Source organism: Dipteris shenzhenensis, chromosome 13 (genome assembly GCF_047967505.1).
Source record: "Dipteris shenzhenensis isolate YYH24624 ecotype China chromosome 13, Dip_SZ_1.0, whole genome shotgun sequence".
In the NCBI taxonomy this organism is placed as follows: domain Eukaryota; kingdom Viridiplantae; phylum Streptophyta; class Polypodiopsida; order Gleicheniales; family Dipteridaceae; genus Dipteris; species Dipteris shenzhenensis.
In genome coordinates this window covers 37,557,349-37,577,070 of record NC_141608.1, presented here as the reverse complement: position 1 = coordinate 37,577,070, position 19,722 = coordinate 37,557,349, and the positions used below count along the sequence as shown (strand labels likewise).

Genomic DNA, 19,722 nt, shown 5'->3' with positions numbered 1-19,722 from the left:
GGTTTATGATCCCTAGGATAGATGACCTATTGGATGAACTCAAGGGTGCTCGATTTTTCACTAAGATTGATTTGAGGTCAGGCTACCACCAAATCAGAATGAGAGAAGGAGATGAGCACCTTTCGCACAGAAAGAGGTTTATATAAGTTCAAAGTTATGCCTTTTGGATTGACCAATGCACCGGCTACTTTCCAAGCACTCATGAATAAGATTTTGCAGCCTCTTCTTTACAAATATGTGCTGGTTTTTTTTATGACATCCTCATTACAGCAAGGACAAGCAGGAACATATCAGACATGTCAAACAAGTCCTGGAGATCTTGAGATTGCATCGGCTTTATGCTAAAGCCAGCAAATGCACTTTCATGGTGGAAGAGGTTGAATATCTTGGCCACATTGTGCGCAAGGATGGAATTCGGGTGGATCCAGCCAAGGTAAAATGCATAAGGGACTGGCCACAGCCGCAAAATCCCACCAAAATCAGAGGCTTTTTGGGTCTGACTTCTTTCTACAGGAGATTTATTGCCAAGAGGACAGCAGCCCCTCTCACTGACTTGTTGAAAAGGATGCTTTCAAATGGTTAGGAGAAGCACAACTCAGTTTTGAGGACCTCAAACATGCCTTGAGTAATGCACCTGTATTAGTGTGCCCTGATTTTTCATGCCCTTTCATTGTAGAGACGGATGCAAGTGGCACAGGCCTGGGGTCTGTTCTGAGAAAGCAGCATGGAGTTATAGCTTTCGAGAGCAGAAAATTACAGCCAAGGAATTGAACTGTCATATTTATGATCAGGAAATGCTGACCATTCTGCATGCTTTCGAGAAATGGCACCACTACCTATATGGTAGCAGGATTAACATTAGGATAGGCAAGTTAAGCAACACATTCAGCCATAACAATTGCAAAGAGACTTGCAATCATCATAAAAGCCAAAGAACCAATGTAAACCAGACTTCAGACTCCAACAATCATCTCAAAGGAAGAAACTGCATCTGTATGACAATAGCAGTTGACCACTCTGGTGGTTCACCCCAAATTTCTCTTACACGATCCAATCTTTGCATACAAATGTAATACATACTATGAGATCCTATCACAGAGCCCAAAAGTAGGTTCACTCTCAACCAAACAGTCTAGGTGTTTTCTCATTGTCCCTCTATGTACTTCTAAAAGCACAGTGTGAAACTTGGCAATATACGCTTTTGCTTACTTGATGGTTCTCCATAGCAAGGCATTCTGAGCTAAGCTTCTCAATTATCCTTGTAGGAAACCTGCAGAATGACACAGCATCTACAAAAACTCATTTTGTATCCTTTTCTTGAGATCTCACTGAGAATGCAGAACACATTCAAAGGTTGAAATTATTTGAACATCTATAATTTGATTAATGTATGATACTATTGAGTGTTATCGTGCATATCACCGTCGATAATTTTCAGAGAAATTTTAAAAAATCAATCCTGTAACCAATGCAAAGGATGTCGTTGAAACTGCCCCATACATGAGCATGTAGAAGTAATAGCCTAGACTATTCTAATCAAAACGTCCTACTTAGGATCCGACAACTTCGTAGGAGACAAAAGTTCCTTCCAATCCTTTCTCTGTTTTAGTGAAATACACAGGAGGCATACCAAATACTGAATCAATCTAATCATTGCATGAAAAAATAACTATTTCTTTTTTTAGTATAATCTTGACACAGAAACAGAAAGTCTGCATGGCCTGTGACAAATTCATGCATGCAAGAAAGAATCTCACACCATATGAAACAAAGGCTAGCATTGCAGCTTGGCATATTTGGAGGGCCAGATGCACGGAGACGATGGAGGGTTCGCTAGTTCACCCTTCCGTCTATGCCCAGTATATGGACTGATACTATACACACATTGATGGCCATCTGGGCGAGCATGCAGGTATCCTCTAGGAGCAAATACAGCCAGGAGAGAGACTTTTTTCAGAGTTTGGAGAAGATCTCCTTTCTTCTCTGAGTCTCCTTCAGGGTTGAGGTGGCATTTTCAGCCTCCACCTTGGATTTTTGTTAGCTCTTTTTGAGCTGGTTTTTTTTTTCTCATGCATGGCATGATGTACTCCTGCATTAGAGCTTGCTCTTGCGGTTTTCATTCATACTTAATGAAGTAATATTTTTTATGAAAAAAAAAAGCAGCAGCCTCCTAGGTCAAAGAGATTGTCACTTTTTTGGATTGCATAGGCCATATCTCTGGGAAAGATTTTTAAAATCATCATCAACCTCTCCCTCTGCTGCCCTTCTCCATCCCTTAACCAGCTGAAATCTTTCTCTGGTGCCCTTTCCATTAACAATTGATTTCCCCATCTTCCCCTTTGATGCAATTTTATCCCCCCTTTTTCCTTATACCTAAATGCTGAAATCTTACTCCCCCTCACTTGCTTCTCACACCATCTCTCGTGCCCCTGTTTTAGCTCAAGCCCAGATGCTACCTTTCATCAACACACTGTACCACCCCTCTTCATCCGGAACCCCGCCCCCCCCCCCCCCCCCAAAAAAAAGCATGCAATTTTGCCACATCCCCTTCCCTTACTAAAATCTTCTTCCTGTCAGCCCTCCAATTCCCACTTTTCCTTTTTCCTCCACCATCCTAGCACCTTCATCTCCTTTGCTGCTCCCTCTGCCCCCCGCCCACCAAAAAAACAGCCACTCACTACCCTTCCAACCTCTGTCTTCTTGGTGAGGTGAATGAATCGTCTGCTAGGTAGAGGAACTGTCCGCTGTTCTCTCCTACCTTTCTGGGTTTGCTTCAATCGACTAGCACTTGCGCATCTGTACACAGCATATTCCATCGGCTAGCTCATGGACGCCAGCTCATCCCTGGCAAGTCATGGGCTCTTCATCCCATTGCAACAGATAGAGCAGGACAGGTCTCATTGTCAGCATTATCTGTCAACATTTGTTGCACTCTAAAAGCAAAGGGCAGCAGACCAGGGTGTGGGTTTGGTTCAATCGACTAGCACTTGCGCATCTGTACACAGCATATTCCATCGGCTAGCTCATGGACGCCATCTCTCCTACCTTTCTGGGTTTGGTTCAATCGACTAGCACTTGCGCATCTGTACACAGCATCTTCCATCTGCTAGCTCATGGATGCCAGCTCATCCCTGGCAAGTCATGGGCTCTTAATCCCATTGCAACAGATAGAGCAGGACAGGTCTCATTGTCAGCATTATCTGTCAACATTTGTTGCACTCTAAAAGCAAAGGGCAGCAGACCAGGGTGTGGATAAATGCGAGGGCAGATGAAGACAGCAAGGGGATGAAGAAGAAGAACAATAGGACTTGCTGTAAGAAAAGAGAGGGAAAGGGACCAAGGTTGAGCAGGAAGGAGCAGTGATCCCACATTCCTATTTCATTTTTAAGCCCTGTCGTATTTGAGAATGGTAATATGGTTGCAAATGCGTTGTCTAGCATGTGGGCTCACACATTGTCTGTAGTCTCACATTATAAACCAAGCAAGGTTGTGTGCATGGCATTCAGGAGAGCACATGCAGAATGAGGGAAGAAGCCATATTTTCAGATTTGCAGGACCACTCATGTGAGAATCATGCTGAAATCACTGTGCAAATGGCCTATTGTGGCTCCGCAACAGGATTTAGCTGGTTCCAAACTCACAATATAAAACATTGGCTTTCAGAGAAATGCATTCATGTCCGATGGCAGGGCATACGGGCATCCACAAAGACTTATGGTGTATGGTAGTTGACATGCTTAATAAACAGGCCCATTTCATCCCCACCAGACACATTATTCAGCATCTCAAGTTGGCTATCAATGTGTTTAAACACCAAGTATTTGCACAGATGTTTATCAGTGTGAAACTCATAGCCTACTTTGGCAGGAGCTATTTACTGCTTTGGGTGATATACTCACTCCCAAGTACAATATACCATCCTAAGACAAATGGTCAGTCAGAGAGGGTCATAAATGGGTGCAGTAATGTCTGAGGCATTTCTGCCAGACCGTCTATAAGAATTAGGGTACAGTCTGGATATTATTTGGGCAGTCATAACAATCTACGAGCAGGTATCAAGCAGAGTTTGGAGAGTGGCTGGGTGAACGGAGGAGGACATGAGTACAATTGGGGTCAAGCAAGGATTTCCTTTACCACCGACCTCGTTTTGGACTGTACATCAATGAGCTTGAGTCATTGATTGTGACACTGGGCGGCCCAACCTTAGCTGGATCTCTTGTCTCGATTCTCCTACATGCAAATGATGTGACCTCACTCTCCTCTTCTACCAAGGGACTCCAGTGACATTTGGACACACTTCAGACTTTCTGGCAGTTCACTTTCAATGGGGCACTATGGAGATAGTCATGTCTTATACATACTTGGGAATTGTCTTTTCAGGCCCGATCTTCACCATGAGACCAGCCATGCAAGCCCAAGTGAGCAGAATGTATGCCGCACTCACCAAACTTGAGCGATATTGTTTCCAACCTACTTTCAGGATCCCAGCACCAAGTCTCTGCTCTTCGATTCTCTTGTCCCCCACCTGGGATGTATGGCAGCCCCTTCAGGGCCCAGACCTATTAGAGGTACACACATCCAGAGAGAGAGGGTGCAGGCTTTATTGTTTGTACAGGTAATCCGCTGGTCTCATATCCGATCCTTCTGCTAGAGTTTAAAGACATCCCCCTACTGCTTGATGCAACCTTTCAGGTAGCCACATATCTCCATAGAGTTAAAATTTGGTACCATGACATCAAGACGGAGCAAGCTACCTTGCTGGGCCTTGACCTTGTCTATGGCACTAGTGGCAGAGGGAAACCACAGGAGTTGGTATAGCAGATTGTTTGCAAGCCTACAGCTCCACATGGAAAATTTTCCACCGTTTCAATATAGCTTGGAGACCCCATATATCCTGCTCACCTATCATGAGACAAACCAGGTCATTAGGAAGGCTCTCCTACAACTCCACACATAAAGGACCCGGTTAGCACCCCACAAACTTCCGGTATAACTCAACTTCTACAAAGATCATTGTCTGTAGATCTCAAAGGGGGGTTTCATCAATCCTCTCGCTATACTTGAATCCATCTTCCACATCTCAAGTGAGCAGTTTCGCCTGCCCTCTACCAACGGCGTGTTAAGATAAAAACACATAGAAGGCCTCTCCTATGAAGGACGGCTCTGCACCTAATGCGACACGTAGGAGGTTGAGTCAGAGGAGCACTTTGCCTTTAGATGCCCTGAATATTATGGGATCCGAGGACAAGACCGCCACTGCCTATTCAAGAGCAGATTAGGGCCACTCTTAACATTCCTGGTCCACCCAAATTAGAGACGTGTGGCAACTTTTCTACAAAAGGACCAATGACACAGATCGATTGCTCAGAGTGCACAAATGAGATCTAGAGTTCCTAATGGAGCCCAACCAGAGCACGATCTCAGACTTCTTGCACTCGGGAGACACTAACTAGAGGTCATTGGGCACAAGGCTTATGAGCCCCAAAGAGCACACCACAAAACACATGTCAGCCTATTGACCCATAGATATCCCCTCCTTACGGAGACACGTGACAGGAGAGATGGTTACGCTTGCTAGACGGCAAGCTCTCTCTCAAAGACCACAAAGGAGAAGAGGGGCACGAGTACCCTACAGGTTGATCACCAACAACGGCCTAGCATTGACTTCATTCCTCAACAATGCCAACCTTCCCCAGAGCTATTGCCAATCGAGATTATTTCCTCTATCTTCCACCAAGTGATGGCCCTGGTCTCCCAAACATCATAGAGAGGATCTAACACCTAGTGCGACAATTCAGTTTCTCAGTGATCTTCTATGGCTCTCTTTCATATCGAAACGATATTCTAAGTACACCCTCTTGTAGAGACATCACAGTATATCTCTCTACCTCTTCTTTTTTGGGTTTTTGATACCAATTGTAGGTGTGAGAGACCACTTCAGGGCTCCACCCTTTGGTTATTTATTGTATCTAGTTTTCTTCAATCTTAAAGACCCTTTGGTCTTATGAAACCTATAATAAGCCACATGACGGTGTCAGGACTATGGGACAGGGGTATCGAACAGATTACACATGGCTGTGAGGAGTTAAAACGGTACGTTATCGTCTAATCCAAGGGGGTTCTCAGAGACGTACAATGATAGACATGTTATCTTTTATACTGAGACACAAAAGAGTCGAGAGGCTTGAGAGAGGGATACCCATAGTGACCATACATGTGGGAGTCTAGAAGAAGATGAGAAGAGGTAGTGGGTACGAGGTTCTAGAGATATAGCAGTTCTTTTCATAGCACAACTGAGACCGCTCATACCTGTGGTGCGAAAGGAGAAGCATGTGTGGCACATCATGCATCTTGGATACGAGTTCAAACATCTAACGTGATTGCACACCCTATCTTCATCGAAGTGTGTTACTTTCGGATACATCGTCCAATGTGCATGAGGTCACTGCAGAGAACCATAGACCAAATGAGACAATACGCAATGACATCCCGAAGTTCTCTAGGCAAGGGGAGAACCTCCTCCTAGGGGACTTCAATGCACACATGGGGAGCAAGCAGGTTGGCCTGCTAGATTTTGTACATGACCCCCTCAAAGTACCAGAAGTGGATCAAGTAGAGCTAGGGGTGAGGCACTCAGATGACGCACCACAGGTGACAGGGTATGGCGTTACTTGTATGAGATAGGGGCGGTACGCGACTTCATCATCTATAATGGCCTTCATTGATGGCCGTTATCTAGAGACCTTACTTGTTGGCCACATCGTAAGGGGACAAGCACAATAGCCTATTTTATGGGGTCCCTAGACTTTGTAGCACGTTATACGACTTTATAGTCCCCCTCCTGCTCGACACCAACCATTCCTATCTAGCATTCGCCATCTCATCTATTAAACTTGACATAGGTTCCGATCCCCCTACCACCACCATGTCTAGATACACTTTGATCATGCCTTTCATGTTATCTATGAGAGCCACTTGTCTCATAAGCTATCGACCTTCCTTGGAGATGATGTAGATCTTGCCCATACCTTGGACACCCTAGTATCAACGGTTCTAGATGCTGCCTTCAAATCATTCTCATGCACATGCCAATCTACAACATGTCCTCTTGCCAAGAAGATGCACCAAAACTCGTAGTTTGATGTTGAGTATCAAGAGATGAGACCTACCTCACAGGCGAGCAAGCTCTGGGACATTCGATAGCATCCGAGGCCAAGGTCTATGGTCTCTATACAAATTAGCACTTTCAAAAAAACTCGAGCAACAGGTTTTGGGAACAGACTCGGCTCTAGAGACAAGACTTTAGATCACATCTTCACTTTGTGGTCCATCATCCAGGAGGCAAAATCAAGATCTTAGAAAGTCTCGCTTGTTATGTAGACATTAGTATATCCACCTAGCTTACCAGGCACATTATCCTGAACAACATGGACGCTTCTCCTGAACCGATCCCACGAGATGAGATCAGCCGTATCATACGGTTAGATCTTCTCCAGCTCGACACATCTCAGACTTGGGGAGGGGACCAAGAGTTCCCCACCAAGATCTAGCTCTTTCGCGACCACTTCCTGACAGTATCGAAGGAGGGATTCATCATCAGACCCCAGTATCTCGAGGATAGAGGAGACTCGCATGCACTAAGGATTGCCATTGGACAAATGTGGGTTTCGTCCCATCAGCTGAGGATTGAGGCGGGGAGAGCTGCAGCTATACCCAGAGAGCAGAGGATTTGCATGCTATGTATGTTGGGGGCCGAATGAGACAGGGGAGCATTTTCTATGTATTTTCCCAACCTATTATGAGATACCAGGACACCACACTGTCTCTACCTGGAGGGGAGTGGCTTTGGTCCACTATCACAATTGATCCATTTCCAAGATCATGTCGATATTGGGCTCTATTTGATGGAGATGCGCTGGCACAACGAGACACTACTGCGATAGATCAGAGAGCAACAAGAGGCGGCTAGACCACAGGACGTAGAGGTTGACTGGGCATAGCGTCGTGACTAAGCCAAAGCATCCAACAGCGAGGTACTTTGTTGCTGGACATGAATGCCCTAGCTGTGGGGAGAGGGCAAAATATGATGGACCTATTTTTGGAGCCCACGAAATCACTGTAACATGGCACATGATGTATATATCACACATAGGAGCACCAGTAGGTAGGTAGGATTAGCACTGCTAGGCGCAAATCTAGGCTAAATTAGATTAGATCTAGGTATGAGAGCTAGGTAGTAGCAATAGAGGGCCTATAAGAGTTTTTTGTTTTGCTTTCGTAAATAATCATGATTTTCCTAATATGATATTGTGGGGAGATCCTCATTACAAGAAGTGATGATGAAGTGCTCATGGCCACTCACACATAACTAGCACACTCACAGACTTCTAATTGTGGATCTTAGGAAACTAGCAACTAAGTACATATGATGAGGACGATGGAGACTAAGGAAAGTACTGAGAGAGGAGTGCACTCTACTAGTGTCTTTATGACGAGGCCGGTTACCTACATGTGGTCTTGTGGTTTACTTGGAGACATTTTTAGCAAAAACAAAAAAGGCAGAGGTTGTGTTTGACTGAGCCAAAGCATCCAACAAGGAAGCAAAGTGCTATTGACATGAATGTCCTAGCAGTACGGAGAGGGGAAAGTATGATGGGCCTATTTTTGGAGCCCAAGAAATCACTGCAAATATGCTATATGATGTATATATGACATATAGGAGCACCAGCAGGTAGGTAGGATTAGCACTCGTAGGCGCAAAACTAGGCTAGTGTGGATTAGCTCTAGGTACGAGAGCTAGGAAGTAGCAATAGAGAGCCTATAAGAGTTTTTTGTTTTGCTTTGTATGTAATCATGATTTTCCTATTATGAGATTTTGGGGAGACCCTGATTACAGGAACTGATAATGAAGTGCTCATGGCCACTCACGGATAACTGGCACACTCACAAACTTCTAATTGTGGATCTTGGGAAACTAGCAACTAAATGCATATGATGAGGACGATAGAGACTAAGGGAAGTACTGAGAGATGAGCACACTCTACTAGAGTATTTATGACGAGGGTCGGTTAGCTACATGTGGTCATGTGGTTTACTTGGAGACATCTTTAGCAAAAACTGAAAAAGCAGATAGTACATGGGTGCATGTCAGCTAAAAATAGATCTAAGGTTGTTTTTTGCATGATAAGCTGCTTTTGGAGGGATTTGTAGTGCCAAAAAGCTAAGGAGGTCATGGTTTTTCACAAACAAACGAGCTGATTTGGGTCACAGAGCTGTTTTTGGAAGAGATTCTCAGGCAAAAGAGACCGTGGGAGCTGGTTTATACATGCAGTTTTCACAGATAGGCGAGCAATGCAGACACTATATCTTGAGCTACACATCGAATTTCAACATGCTTTCTAAAAAAAAGTAGTAGGACAGCTTGAGGGTACAATTTTCGTTTTTACAGTGCATCAATCTGACTTCTGTATCAAAAGTTATTGCTTCTGCAAGGATTGGCAGGTGGTTGAGAGATATTGTGACAGTTTTTGGCACTGGTTTCCAAGTGTTGTTGTGGGCTTGTGTGTGCACATGCAAGAAGAGAGTTGGCACTACGTTGTGGCATAAGATTTCCTGTTCTTGCACTGAGTGTGGCATTGGGATTCCATAGTTTGTTGGAAGGAGTGTCTTGGTGTTGCCAAAAGCTTTCCGTAGGTTGCTTCAGGCTGCTGGCTTGCAAGATTGTTGCCAAGTTCATCCTAGGGATTTCATGCATTGAGAAACCGCGGCTCGCGCCACAATGAGAGACAGCTCCACAGACGCACATACGAGATATTTTCACAGCTCACCAGAGAGTCATCACTGTGCCAGGCATCGGTTTCTAAGTCCCAGCTCCGAGATTGACTTGATTCAGCTTGTGCTGGACTGATTATGATTTTGTTAGCATAGATTACTCAGCAAGGGCCCTAGCGCGAACTTTGCTCCAGCCCACTGATGCTTGTATGAGTCTACTTTTTTGCGCACTTTGTCCCATAGGCCCACTAGGCCTTCCACGGACGTTCTCTCTCTCTCTCTCTCTCTCTCTCTCTCTCTTGGGAAGGCCCGAGACACACAAGGACTAGTGGGTAAGATGTTGACATGGGAGGGACGCAAGACAAAGGGAATGCTCACCATGCTCATGAATACACCTCTCTCTCTCTCTCTCTCTCTCTCTCTCTCTCTCTCTCGGAGGTGAGGGCACAGAAACACAGGGTTTACAGTTGCTTTGTGGATTCCGCAAGGCATTTGACATGGTTCCAAGAGCCCGCCTCCTACAGCACCTACAGGATTTGGGTTATGACCAGGAGATCATTTGGGCTGTCATGGCACTTTACGAGAGAGTCTCAAGTAGAGTCCGGACAGGATCTGGGTGGACAGAGGAGACCATGAGCACTATTGGGGTCAAACAAGAGTCTATTTTATCACCTACCCTGTTTGGCCTCTACATAGACGAGCTCAAGACAGTAATGCAGACACAAGAGGGGGATTATTGCTCTCTTGTTGGGACGCTGATCCGGATATTGCTTTGTGCAGATGACGTGGCTCTTTTGTCTTCCTCAGTAGAGGGGCTCCAAAGACACCTTGACCCACTACAGTCCTTTTGTGAGTCTCATGATTTGAAGGTCAACCTGGGTAAAACCAAGGTTATGATCTTCAATACATCTCGAGCCGTCATGCGCCAGGAGCAGTTCACGTTTGATGGGTCACCTGTTGAGATAGTTTCATCACACGTATCTTGGGGTTGTCCTCTCCGGACCCATCTTCACTATCAGACCCGCAATGCAAGCACGCCTATGCAGAGGATACGCTTCATTGGCCAGACTAGAGAGGCAGTGCTTACGCTCGCACTTTCAAGATCCACGAACCAAGGGGCTGCTTTTTCACTCCTTGGTCCGTCCAACGGGGATGTATGGCAGCCCTTGCCGGGGGCCAGACTTGTCGGATATAGAGTGGGCTCGTGTGAAGCAGCTACAGGTTCTCATGCTATGGATAATTCGTGGTAAGTCATCTGTTCCTCACCAGATCATTCAGGCTGAGTTTGGGTCATTCCCATTACAACTAGATGTTGCATTACAGATCATCACGTATCTGTACCGAGTCAAAAAGTATGGGGATTACACTTCTGGGCGCAGCAAGCTACGATGGCTAGCATTGTCCTCCTCTATGGCACTTACAGCAGGAGGTGACCAGAGATGCTTGTATGCACGCACAAAGAGATGGTTTGAGCAATTGGGGCTCCACATGGATAGACTCCCTCCCTTCCAGTACAGTATGGACACTCCGTTTTCTCCCCTCCTGTCACACAAGGTTAACTAGGTAATCCATGAGGATCTCTTACAACTACACATTTTCCGGACTTGGTTGGGACCGAGCAAACTCCCAATGAAGCTTAGCTTCTACAGAGATCACTGCTAAAACCAAAAGGTAATTCTTATCACACAAATTCACCACCTAATCAATTGGAGGAGAAGAACACAATCACACCATGGAAGCGACAGCAGAATGGGTACAATCTCCCCCCCCTAGATGAGTGGCTCACGCTTCCTCATCTAGAGTATTTATGATTTTTCATAAAAGCACCAAGGAGCCAAAATTATCCCTCTCATCCAAAAATGAGGGATTTGCTTTACATAGCCATCTTAGGGCCCAAAAATGAATTATGTCCACTAAAATATATTGCTCAAACTTGCAATAATAAAACAAATACAAATTTGGCCCATGGCCATAAATAATGCGCTGTGCGACACCTCGATCGCTACCCTCGTACTAACTCCAATCCTCGCTATGAGTTTCATCACCTGTACTCAAGCCGCCAATTACATCAGTTATTAACAATCGATTGAACGAATCACCGAATCAACCGATCCCAACATAACCGCGCTCAAAGCACAATAATCAAGCACAACACCAATAACACTAGCGACATCAGTATTAACATGGAATCACCCACAATACCGACCATCTAGCATGGCAAAACACAAGCTAGTCAGGCGTCCCCAACTAACCACACAAAGTATCCACTAGGACTCCCGCCGCGTCCGGTGCGCTCCTATGGAGTACTTTGCCATAGTCACACTCAACTAAAAATAATAATGTCCAAAGCAAGATATATCATAAATATAATTTCCGTAACATCCATCTTGCTTGGATTGCAACTGACCTCAGTTGCGTGTTTGATTATAGGAACTAAGGAGGTATGGAAAAGTTCGAAAGAACCGCTCAGGCATCCACTAAGCATCGTCTCTTGGATGGTTCTTAAATTTGAGCAAGTATTTAGTATAGACATTTCCTTTTCGGGTCGAGGTCTGTTGATGATTAACAATGAATTCGGGTTCTAGAATTTCTTCTTCATCAACAATCAATGGGGCCTCTTCATAGATAGGATGAATAGGTAAAGGTCCTTTGAAGGGGTTTAAGAGGCTGATATGGAAAGCATTATGTATTTTTCAATTATCAGGTAATTCAAGCCTATAAGCTAGATCATTGATTTTCTGAATCACCTTGAATGCTCCATAAAAACGTGGTGACATCTTGATTACTAGCCATTTCTCAACACTCTTCAATCTTCTTTTCTCAATCCAAAGAAGTACATAATCGTCTTCTTTGAAAAGCATGTTTTTCTGTTTCTTATTAGCTTGTTTAGTATACTTCTCTTGAGCTATTGCAATCGCTTCTCGAACTTCTTTGAGAATATTTTGATAATCATGGGTAAATGCATCTACTGCTTCCACTCTATGGGTTAATCGTGTGATAGGAATAGGTAAAACCTTCCCATAGATAATCTCAAAGGGTGCTCTTCCAGTTGCAGAATGAGAAGTATTATTATAAGCAAACTGTAAGAGATGAATGTATTTATCCCAAGTCTTTGGTTGACTTCCTCCATAAGCTCTTATCATATCCAGAATAGTATTGTTTGTAACTTCAGTTTGTCCATTCGATTCTGGATGAAAAGCTGATGAAAAGTCTAATTTAGTGCCTAGATTATGAAATAATGACGTCCAAAAATTACTACAAAACTTCGAATCTCCACCAGACACTATAATCTTTAGCAAGCCATGATGAACAAAGATATGCTTGATGAATAAATGTGCAGCTTGCTGAGTTGTTAAAGTCTTCTTGCATGGGATGAAATAAGCTTGCTTACTAAAGCGATCTACTATCGTCCAAATCATATCATTTTGATTCGCTGTAGTGGGAAAACCTGTTATGAAATCCATAGATATTTGTTCCCAAGGTTGCGTAGGAATAGACAAAGGCATTAGCAATCCTGGGGTCTTGCCTTTGAACTCTTGATTTTCTGACAAGTGAGGCATTCGGCTACAAACTTAGCCACATCTTTTCTTATAGTAGGCCAATGAAATTCTCTTGCTATCACTAATAAAGTGGCAGTCACTCCCCTATGTCCCATATATGGTGGTTGGTGCATTTCCTCCATTACAATTTGTCTAAAGGGTCGAGTGATGCATAATTTCTTTTGATAAAAGAGGTATCCATCATTGCATGAATAGTCCAACATAGGATTCCAATTGTTATTCTCTAATTTGTTCCATATATCGGAAAAGTCTCGATCCCCTTGATAAGAATTCTTCATACCTTCAAAAGGCTGGGTCTCTACAGCAGTGATGTGATCAATACTTGGCTTTCTGCTAAGAGCATCAGCAACTACATTTTCCTTTCCAGGTTGATACTGAATCATGGGCTGAAAACTCTGTATAAATGATGCCCACTTGATGTGCCTATCGGATATTAGTGACTGAGTTAACAAATGCTTGATACTTTGCTGATCAGTTTTAATAAGAAACTCAGATCCCATCAAATAATGTTTCCACATTCGTAAGGCATGCACAACAACGGTTAATTCTTTATCATATGTGCTATAATTGCATTCTGCTAATGTTAATTTTTAGCTCTCATATGCTATTGTATGTCCATCTTACATAAGTACGGCTCCAATTCCATATCCACTAGCATCAGTTACAACTACAAAGAATGATCTAGAGAAATCAGGTAATTGCAACACAGGAGCTTGTGTGAGAGCTTCTTTCAAAGCTGTAAAAGATTTATCTTGACGCTCAGTCCATAAGAAATGCTTAGCTTTTCTAAGAAGGTCTGTCAATGGATCTGCAATGTATGCGAAATTCTTGACAAACTTTCTGTAAAAGCTACACAATCCCAGGAATGATCTTAATTCATGTATATCTCGGGGTTTAGGCCATGTGACTATGCACTCAATCTTCTTTGGATCTACTTGAATCCCATCGACGGATACAATGTGACCCAAATACTCTATCTACTCTTGAAAGAAACTGCTCTTTTCAGGATTTATGTACAATTGATTTTCTTTCAAGAGTGAAAAGACTAGCTTCAAATGTTCCTTATGCTCCTGAACATCTTTGCTAAACACCAGAATATCATCGAAAAATACTACCACACAATCTTGGTGTTTAATAAAGATTCGGTTCATCATTCTACTAAAAGTAGCTCGAGCATTAGTTAGCCCAAAGGCCATAACTAAGAACTCATAATGTCCCGTTTGAGTTCTAAAGGCAGTCTTGTATATATCCTCTTCTACGATACTTGTGATCATAGAGTTGGAATGCCATGCGTGTAATCCAGTGGTTGTGAAACTTGTGGTGTGCCAGTCGATCCTGCTGTAAAGCCTTGGCACCATACAATTTTTGCTCTATTTCCAGTAGCATGTATCCACCATTTGTTCGAACAGAGATATGTGGCATGCTTCTAAGAAGATGACTCTTTGATAGAGTCGGGTTGTAATCTGAGGATCGTGATCCATTCATTGGGATTGAAACTGAGTGGAGGCAAATGGCAGTCGATGTGGTTGGCGACCTCCAAAATGTATTCCAACGTTTTGCAAAAGATAGCACTTTGGCAAAGGATGCAGTCAATGTTGCCACACATTCTTTACTCATGCTGTTGAAGTGCTCGAATCCGTGTGCCTTGGATATTCCATTCTACACCAGAGTATGGATAGCCGGATTTGAGATCTATCTTACTGAAGACCTTGGCCCCTTTCAATTTGTCCAAAAGATCATCAATCCTAGGGATTGGATATCTGTTCTTCACTGTGATTTTGTTCAGTGCACGATAGTCTATGCACATTCGGTAGGTTCCATTTTTCTTTTTGACTAATAAGACAAGTGCTCCATAAGGAGAACTGCTGGGTCTTATCAATCCTCTCTATCAGTTCCTCCACTTGCTTTTGTATTTCCTTTTGCTCTAGCTGGTTGACTCTATAGGGAGCTTTGCAAGGTGGAGTGTCCGGTAGGATTTCTATCCTATGATCTTCAAGTCGAGAACATGGTAGTCCAGGCGGTAAATCCTCTAAGAAACAATCTGAAAATTGAGAAAGAAATTTTTGGTGCGTAGGCTTAGTGTTTGACTGAGTAGCCGTAACCGTGTTCACCAAAATAAGATATGTCTTCTTACGTTTTCTAATTGCTCTTTTTGCTTGTGTGGTTAAGTAAAAGACTGACCTTAGATTTCATTGAGCTTTTCATACATATTTCTTGTCTGTCCTACTCAATCCACATCTGATGTGAATCGTAATCTATCTTCGATTGTATTGATGCCTCCATGGCAATCCTAAGATGATGTCCACTCCCTGTAGGAGTGCCACTAGAAAGTCTCGTGTATCCTTGTAGGGTGGCTATGTGTCCCAGCTTGTTGCATTTGAAACACCTTATTTCTTTCTTTGGAAAAGTCCCACCGTTCGGCTTCAAAGAAGAATCTGTCTTCTATGGTACAAAACCATTTTTAGATTTAAAGAAGGGCTTTTTCTCAAATCTCTTTTTCTTATGGAAGGGTACATGCCGTTCCTGATCTTTTCCTTCTTTTGGGATCCCATTCTTCCTTTCACAATTCATTGCAAGAGAGATTATTGAGCTCAGTGAGCGAGGATGAAACATGTTAATCTCGGCTCTCAACTTAGACTTTAGACCTGCCACATACTTCCTGCGTTGATCTCGCTCATTAACTTTCTCTAAAGATTGTAATTGGATCAACGTTTGCCAAAATCTATTAGTATATATGGAGATCGTTTCCTTATCGAACTGCCTGAAAGTATCCCATTGTTGTCTCGCTTTTGCTTTGAAATGTGAGGGAAGGAAATCTCTCTTGATGAGCTTTTGAAAAGACTTCCAAGATTTTGGTCGCCTTTTACTGTGCTTAGTGATGTTCCACCAAAGTGCAGCACTTCTACTAAATGATTTGCAGCACATTTAATCTTATCTTTTTCAGAGAATTTATCCCCCGAAAAATAATCATCTAGCTGACTGATCCAAGACAAGACAGTGCGTGCTTCTTTCTTTCCATCAAAATTTTGAAATGAGAAAGCTTTTCTACTTATCTTACTCTTCTTCCTTGGATTTTGTGCTCTCAGTGTGGCTTTGACTGTCCTAATAATAGTATCATCGTCGGATGACTCATCATCAGATGAATGTCTCTTCCTTTTCTTACCATTGATTTTCTTTTCCAATCTCTCCCTATGCTCACGCTCATCGGCCAACTGTGCCTGAAGTGCGTCTAACTGCTCTTGGAGCGTGGGTGGTTGTGGCTCATGTGCCATGATATTGCGATAAGTACAAATAAAGCGGAGCGGAGAAAAAATAAAGATACTAAGTGTATGAGAATTAAACGGATGAAAAAGTGTGTTTCGAGTGTATGGCAAGAAATAGATGGCGGAAGATACTAAGTGTATGAAATATAAAGCAAAAGAAATCACTTATCTCACTCTCTTATCGGAAGTGAAAAGGACTAGAGTGGGAGATATGTGACCAATGATGCCGCTCGTAGTCATTTATGCGCTCGACTGATCTCCAATTAATTGCTCGGTGATTTCGTAGTTCCAATCGCCTTCTTGATTCAAGCTGCTTCAGATTTTGCTTTGCTTCTTTGCTGGTCGGTGGAGTGGCCTCGCACTTTGTGTAGAAGATCTCTGAAAGAAAAACTTGGGGTCCTTTATCCTTGCTTTGTAGGAAGTCAAAGAAGTCCTTTGACTTAAGAAGGTTGCACGAACACGTTAACTGTAGGAACTCTGAGAGACTGCTGATTCCTAACCATCTGCTTCTTGCAATGGCATAATCCATGAACTGAAATGGCGTGAGCAGGAGCTGCACGAGCCAGTAGGACTATAAAGATGATGGCGGTGGCGGCTTTGTAGAGACTGCTTCCCCAAGGGCGACGCTATGGAGTCTACCGCTCAGCGATGTCTGCGATGATAGAGGTCCAAGGACCAAAGATTGCCCACTTCGAAATTTGGAGTACAAGAGCATGGGAGCCGAAATATTGCAGGTGGCTGGCTGCACAGCGTCCTCGGGACTGCTTGAGTGCACGGCTGCACTGCGCGCAGCCGAGTCTGACTGCCAGTCCTCCGTGACTGTAGATGGGCGTGCGCAGAGATTTCTTTATAACCCAGCTACTTTTGACTGTGGGACTGGACTCTGCAGACGGGTGCGCAAACAAAGAGAAGACTCCCAGGTCTCGAGGTTACCAAAGGCAGCTGCTGCGCAAATTATGGAGGGCTGGAGGCGATGGGACCATAAGTTTCTCAATGCCCGAGGCAGAGAGGAGGGTAATTCATGACCCTCGTTGCAGTCTACAGGAGGCTACTGAGGTCCTGGCGGCAGATGAGTCTACGCGCATCAAACTCAAACGAGTAGGAACTGATGCGGCCGAGGAAGATTAATTATATATGGCAATTGTAGCCTATGCGTTGCTTGGTGCAGACTTCGAAGTGTATTCGCCCAAGACTAAGTGAGCCTTTAGTCTTTTATAAATCAAGGGATCTTTGGAGTCCCTTAGAACTACAGAGCTTTGAGAACGGCGTAGCCAACAACGTTCCATAACACATGCATGGATACGTTCCTCGGTACAAGCTTCCTCTCCCCATGAGCTCTGATTCTGCACACGAGTCAAGCTGTCCTCTTGAATTCCCCCACAAAACTTCTCTTTCCAAGGTGTCTTTTTCTTCTTGAATCCACATGAGGAAGCTTCAATTTTTTTTTTTTTTCTTTCTTCACAAGAGCGTCACCATGGCTCTAATACCACTGAAACCAAAAGGTAATTCTTTTCACACAAATTCACCACCTAATCAATTGGAGAAGAAGAACACAATCACACCATGGAAGCGACAGCAGAATGGGTACAATCTCCCCTCCCTAGATGAGTGGCTCATGCTTCCTCATCTAGAGTATTTATGATTTTTCATAAAAGCACCAAGGAGCCAAAATTATCCCTCTCATCCAAAAATGAGGGATTTGCTTTACATAGCCATCTTAGGGCCCAAAAATGAATTATGTCCACTAAAATATATTGCTCAAACTTGCAAATATAAAACAAATACAAAATTGGCCCATGGCCATAAATAATGCGCTGTGCAACACCTCGATCGCTACCCTCGCACTAACTCCAATCCTCGCTATGAGTTCCATCACCTGAATTACATTAGTTATTAACAATCGATTGAACGAATCACCGAATCAACCGATCCCAACATAACCGCGCTCAAAGCACAACACCAATAACACTAGCGACATCAGTATTAACATGGAATCACCCACAATACCGACCATCTAGCATGGCAAAACACAAGCTAGTCAGGAGTCCCCAACTAACCACACAAAGTATCCACTAGGACCCCCGCCGCGTCCGATGCGCTCCTATGGAGTACTTTGCCATAGTCACACTCGACTAAAAATAATAAATGTCCAAAGCAAGATATATCATAAATATAATTTCCGTAACAACTGCTTACATATCACAGAGGAGGGTTTCATTGACCCACCAAGATACACGTAGATCCACTTACCCCACTCACTAAGGATCTCTATTGGGCAGTTCCGGGTCTCTTCACATAGACTTCATATCGAGAGCGGCAGAGTAGAGCGCCTACCCAGGGAGAGGCACATATGCACATTATGTGACATGCAGGAGGTTGAGACGGAGGAGCACTTCATCTTCAGGTGTCATGCTTACTATGAGATTTTATACTGCCTCTTCAGAGATAGCTATGGGGTTTTGTCCCAATTCCTCTCCTATCCAGACCAAAGATGCTTGGTAGGCTTCATTCATGAGGTAGTCAGGGACCGCGAGAGGATACTTCGATCACAAAGACAGGAGCAGACTTCTTCCTTGGCAAATGCCTCTCAGAGCTCTATCACCGAGTTCTTTCAGCCATATCACATGGACCCCCACGAGACGACACCTCCACATGATCGTGACCCAGAGCCAGTGACTCAACAGCTCAAACAGAGGGTTGACGCGCAAATTACACTTGGGGATATCCCCTCCCTGTTTAGAGTCGGAGCCCAGCCGACAAGGGTTACTGTAGCCCTTGTTAGGCGAAGAGCTATGACCAGGAGACGTCACAGGGCCGCACCCGTGAGTGGCTGACAGCACTCTATCGCCGATTTCATGCCTCCATTGCCTCATCCACCCTGATGTCCTGATGATGATGATGATGAGATTGATATGTAGTCGACCACCGACATGACTATGTTGTACTTAGTACTTAGTACTACCATTCTGCATTTTTTGCATTCTGCATTGGTGGATGCTCCTTTAGTAGCTCCACTCTCACAGCTCGTCTGTACCAGGATTTTCACAGTCTCATAGATCCATCGGTCTTCCAAAGACTTTAATAAACTTTCTTTCATTCTTTCTTTCTTTCTCTCTCTAATGGGAAGG

At 43.8% G+C, this 19,722-nt stretch overlaps 1 protein-coding gene across 4 annotated transcripts in view; it reads right to left on the bottom strand.

Moving 5' to 3' along the window:
• Positions 1–19,722, bottom strand: part of LOC147895371 (putative gamma-glutamyl hydrolase 3) — a 134,868-nt gene that overhangs the window by 44,830 nt on the left and 70,316 nt on the right. For all 4 annotated transcript variants that reach the window (XM_087383637.1, XM_087383638.1, XM_087383636.1 and 1 more), the window contains one exon: positions 1,210–1,270. In XM_087383637.1, the coding sequence (XP_087239763.1) occupies positions 1,210–1,270 (61 nt within the window). The remainder of the gene's footprint in view (positions 1–1,209; positions 1,271–19,722) is intronic.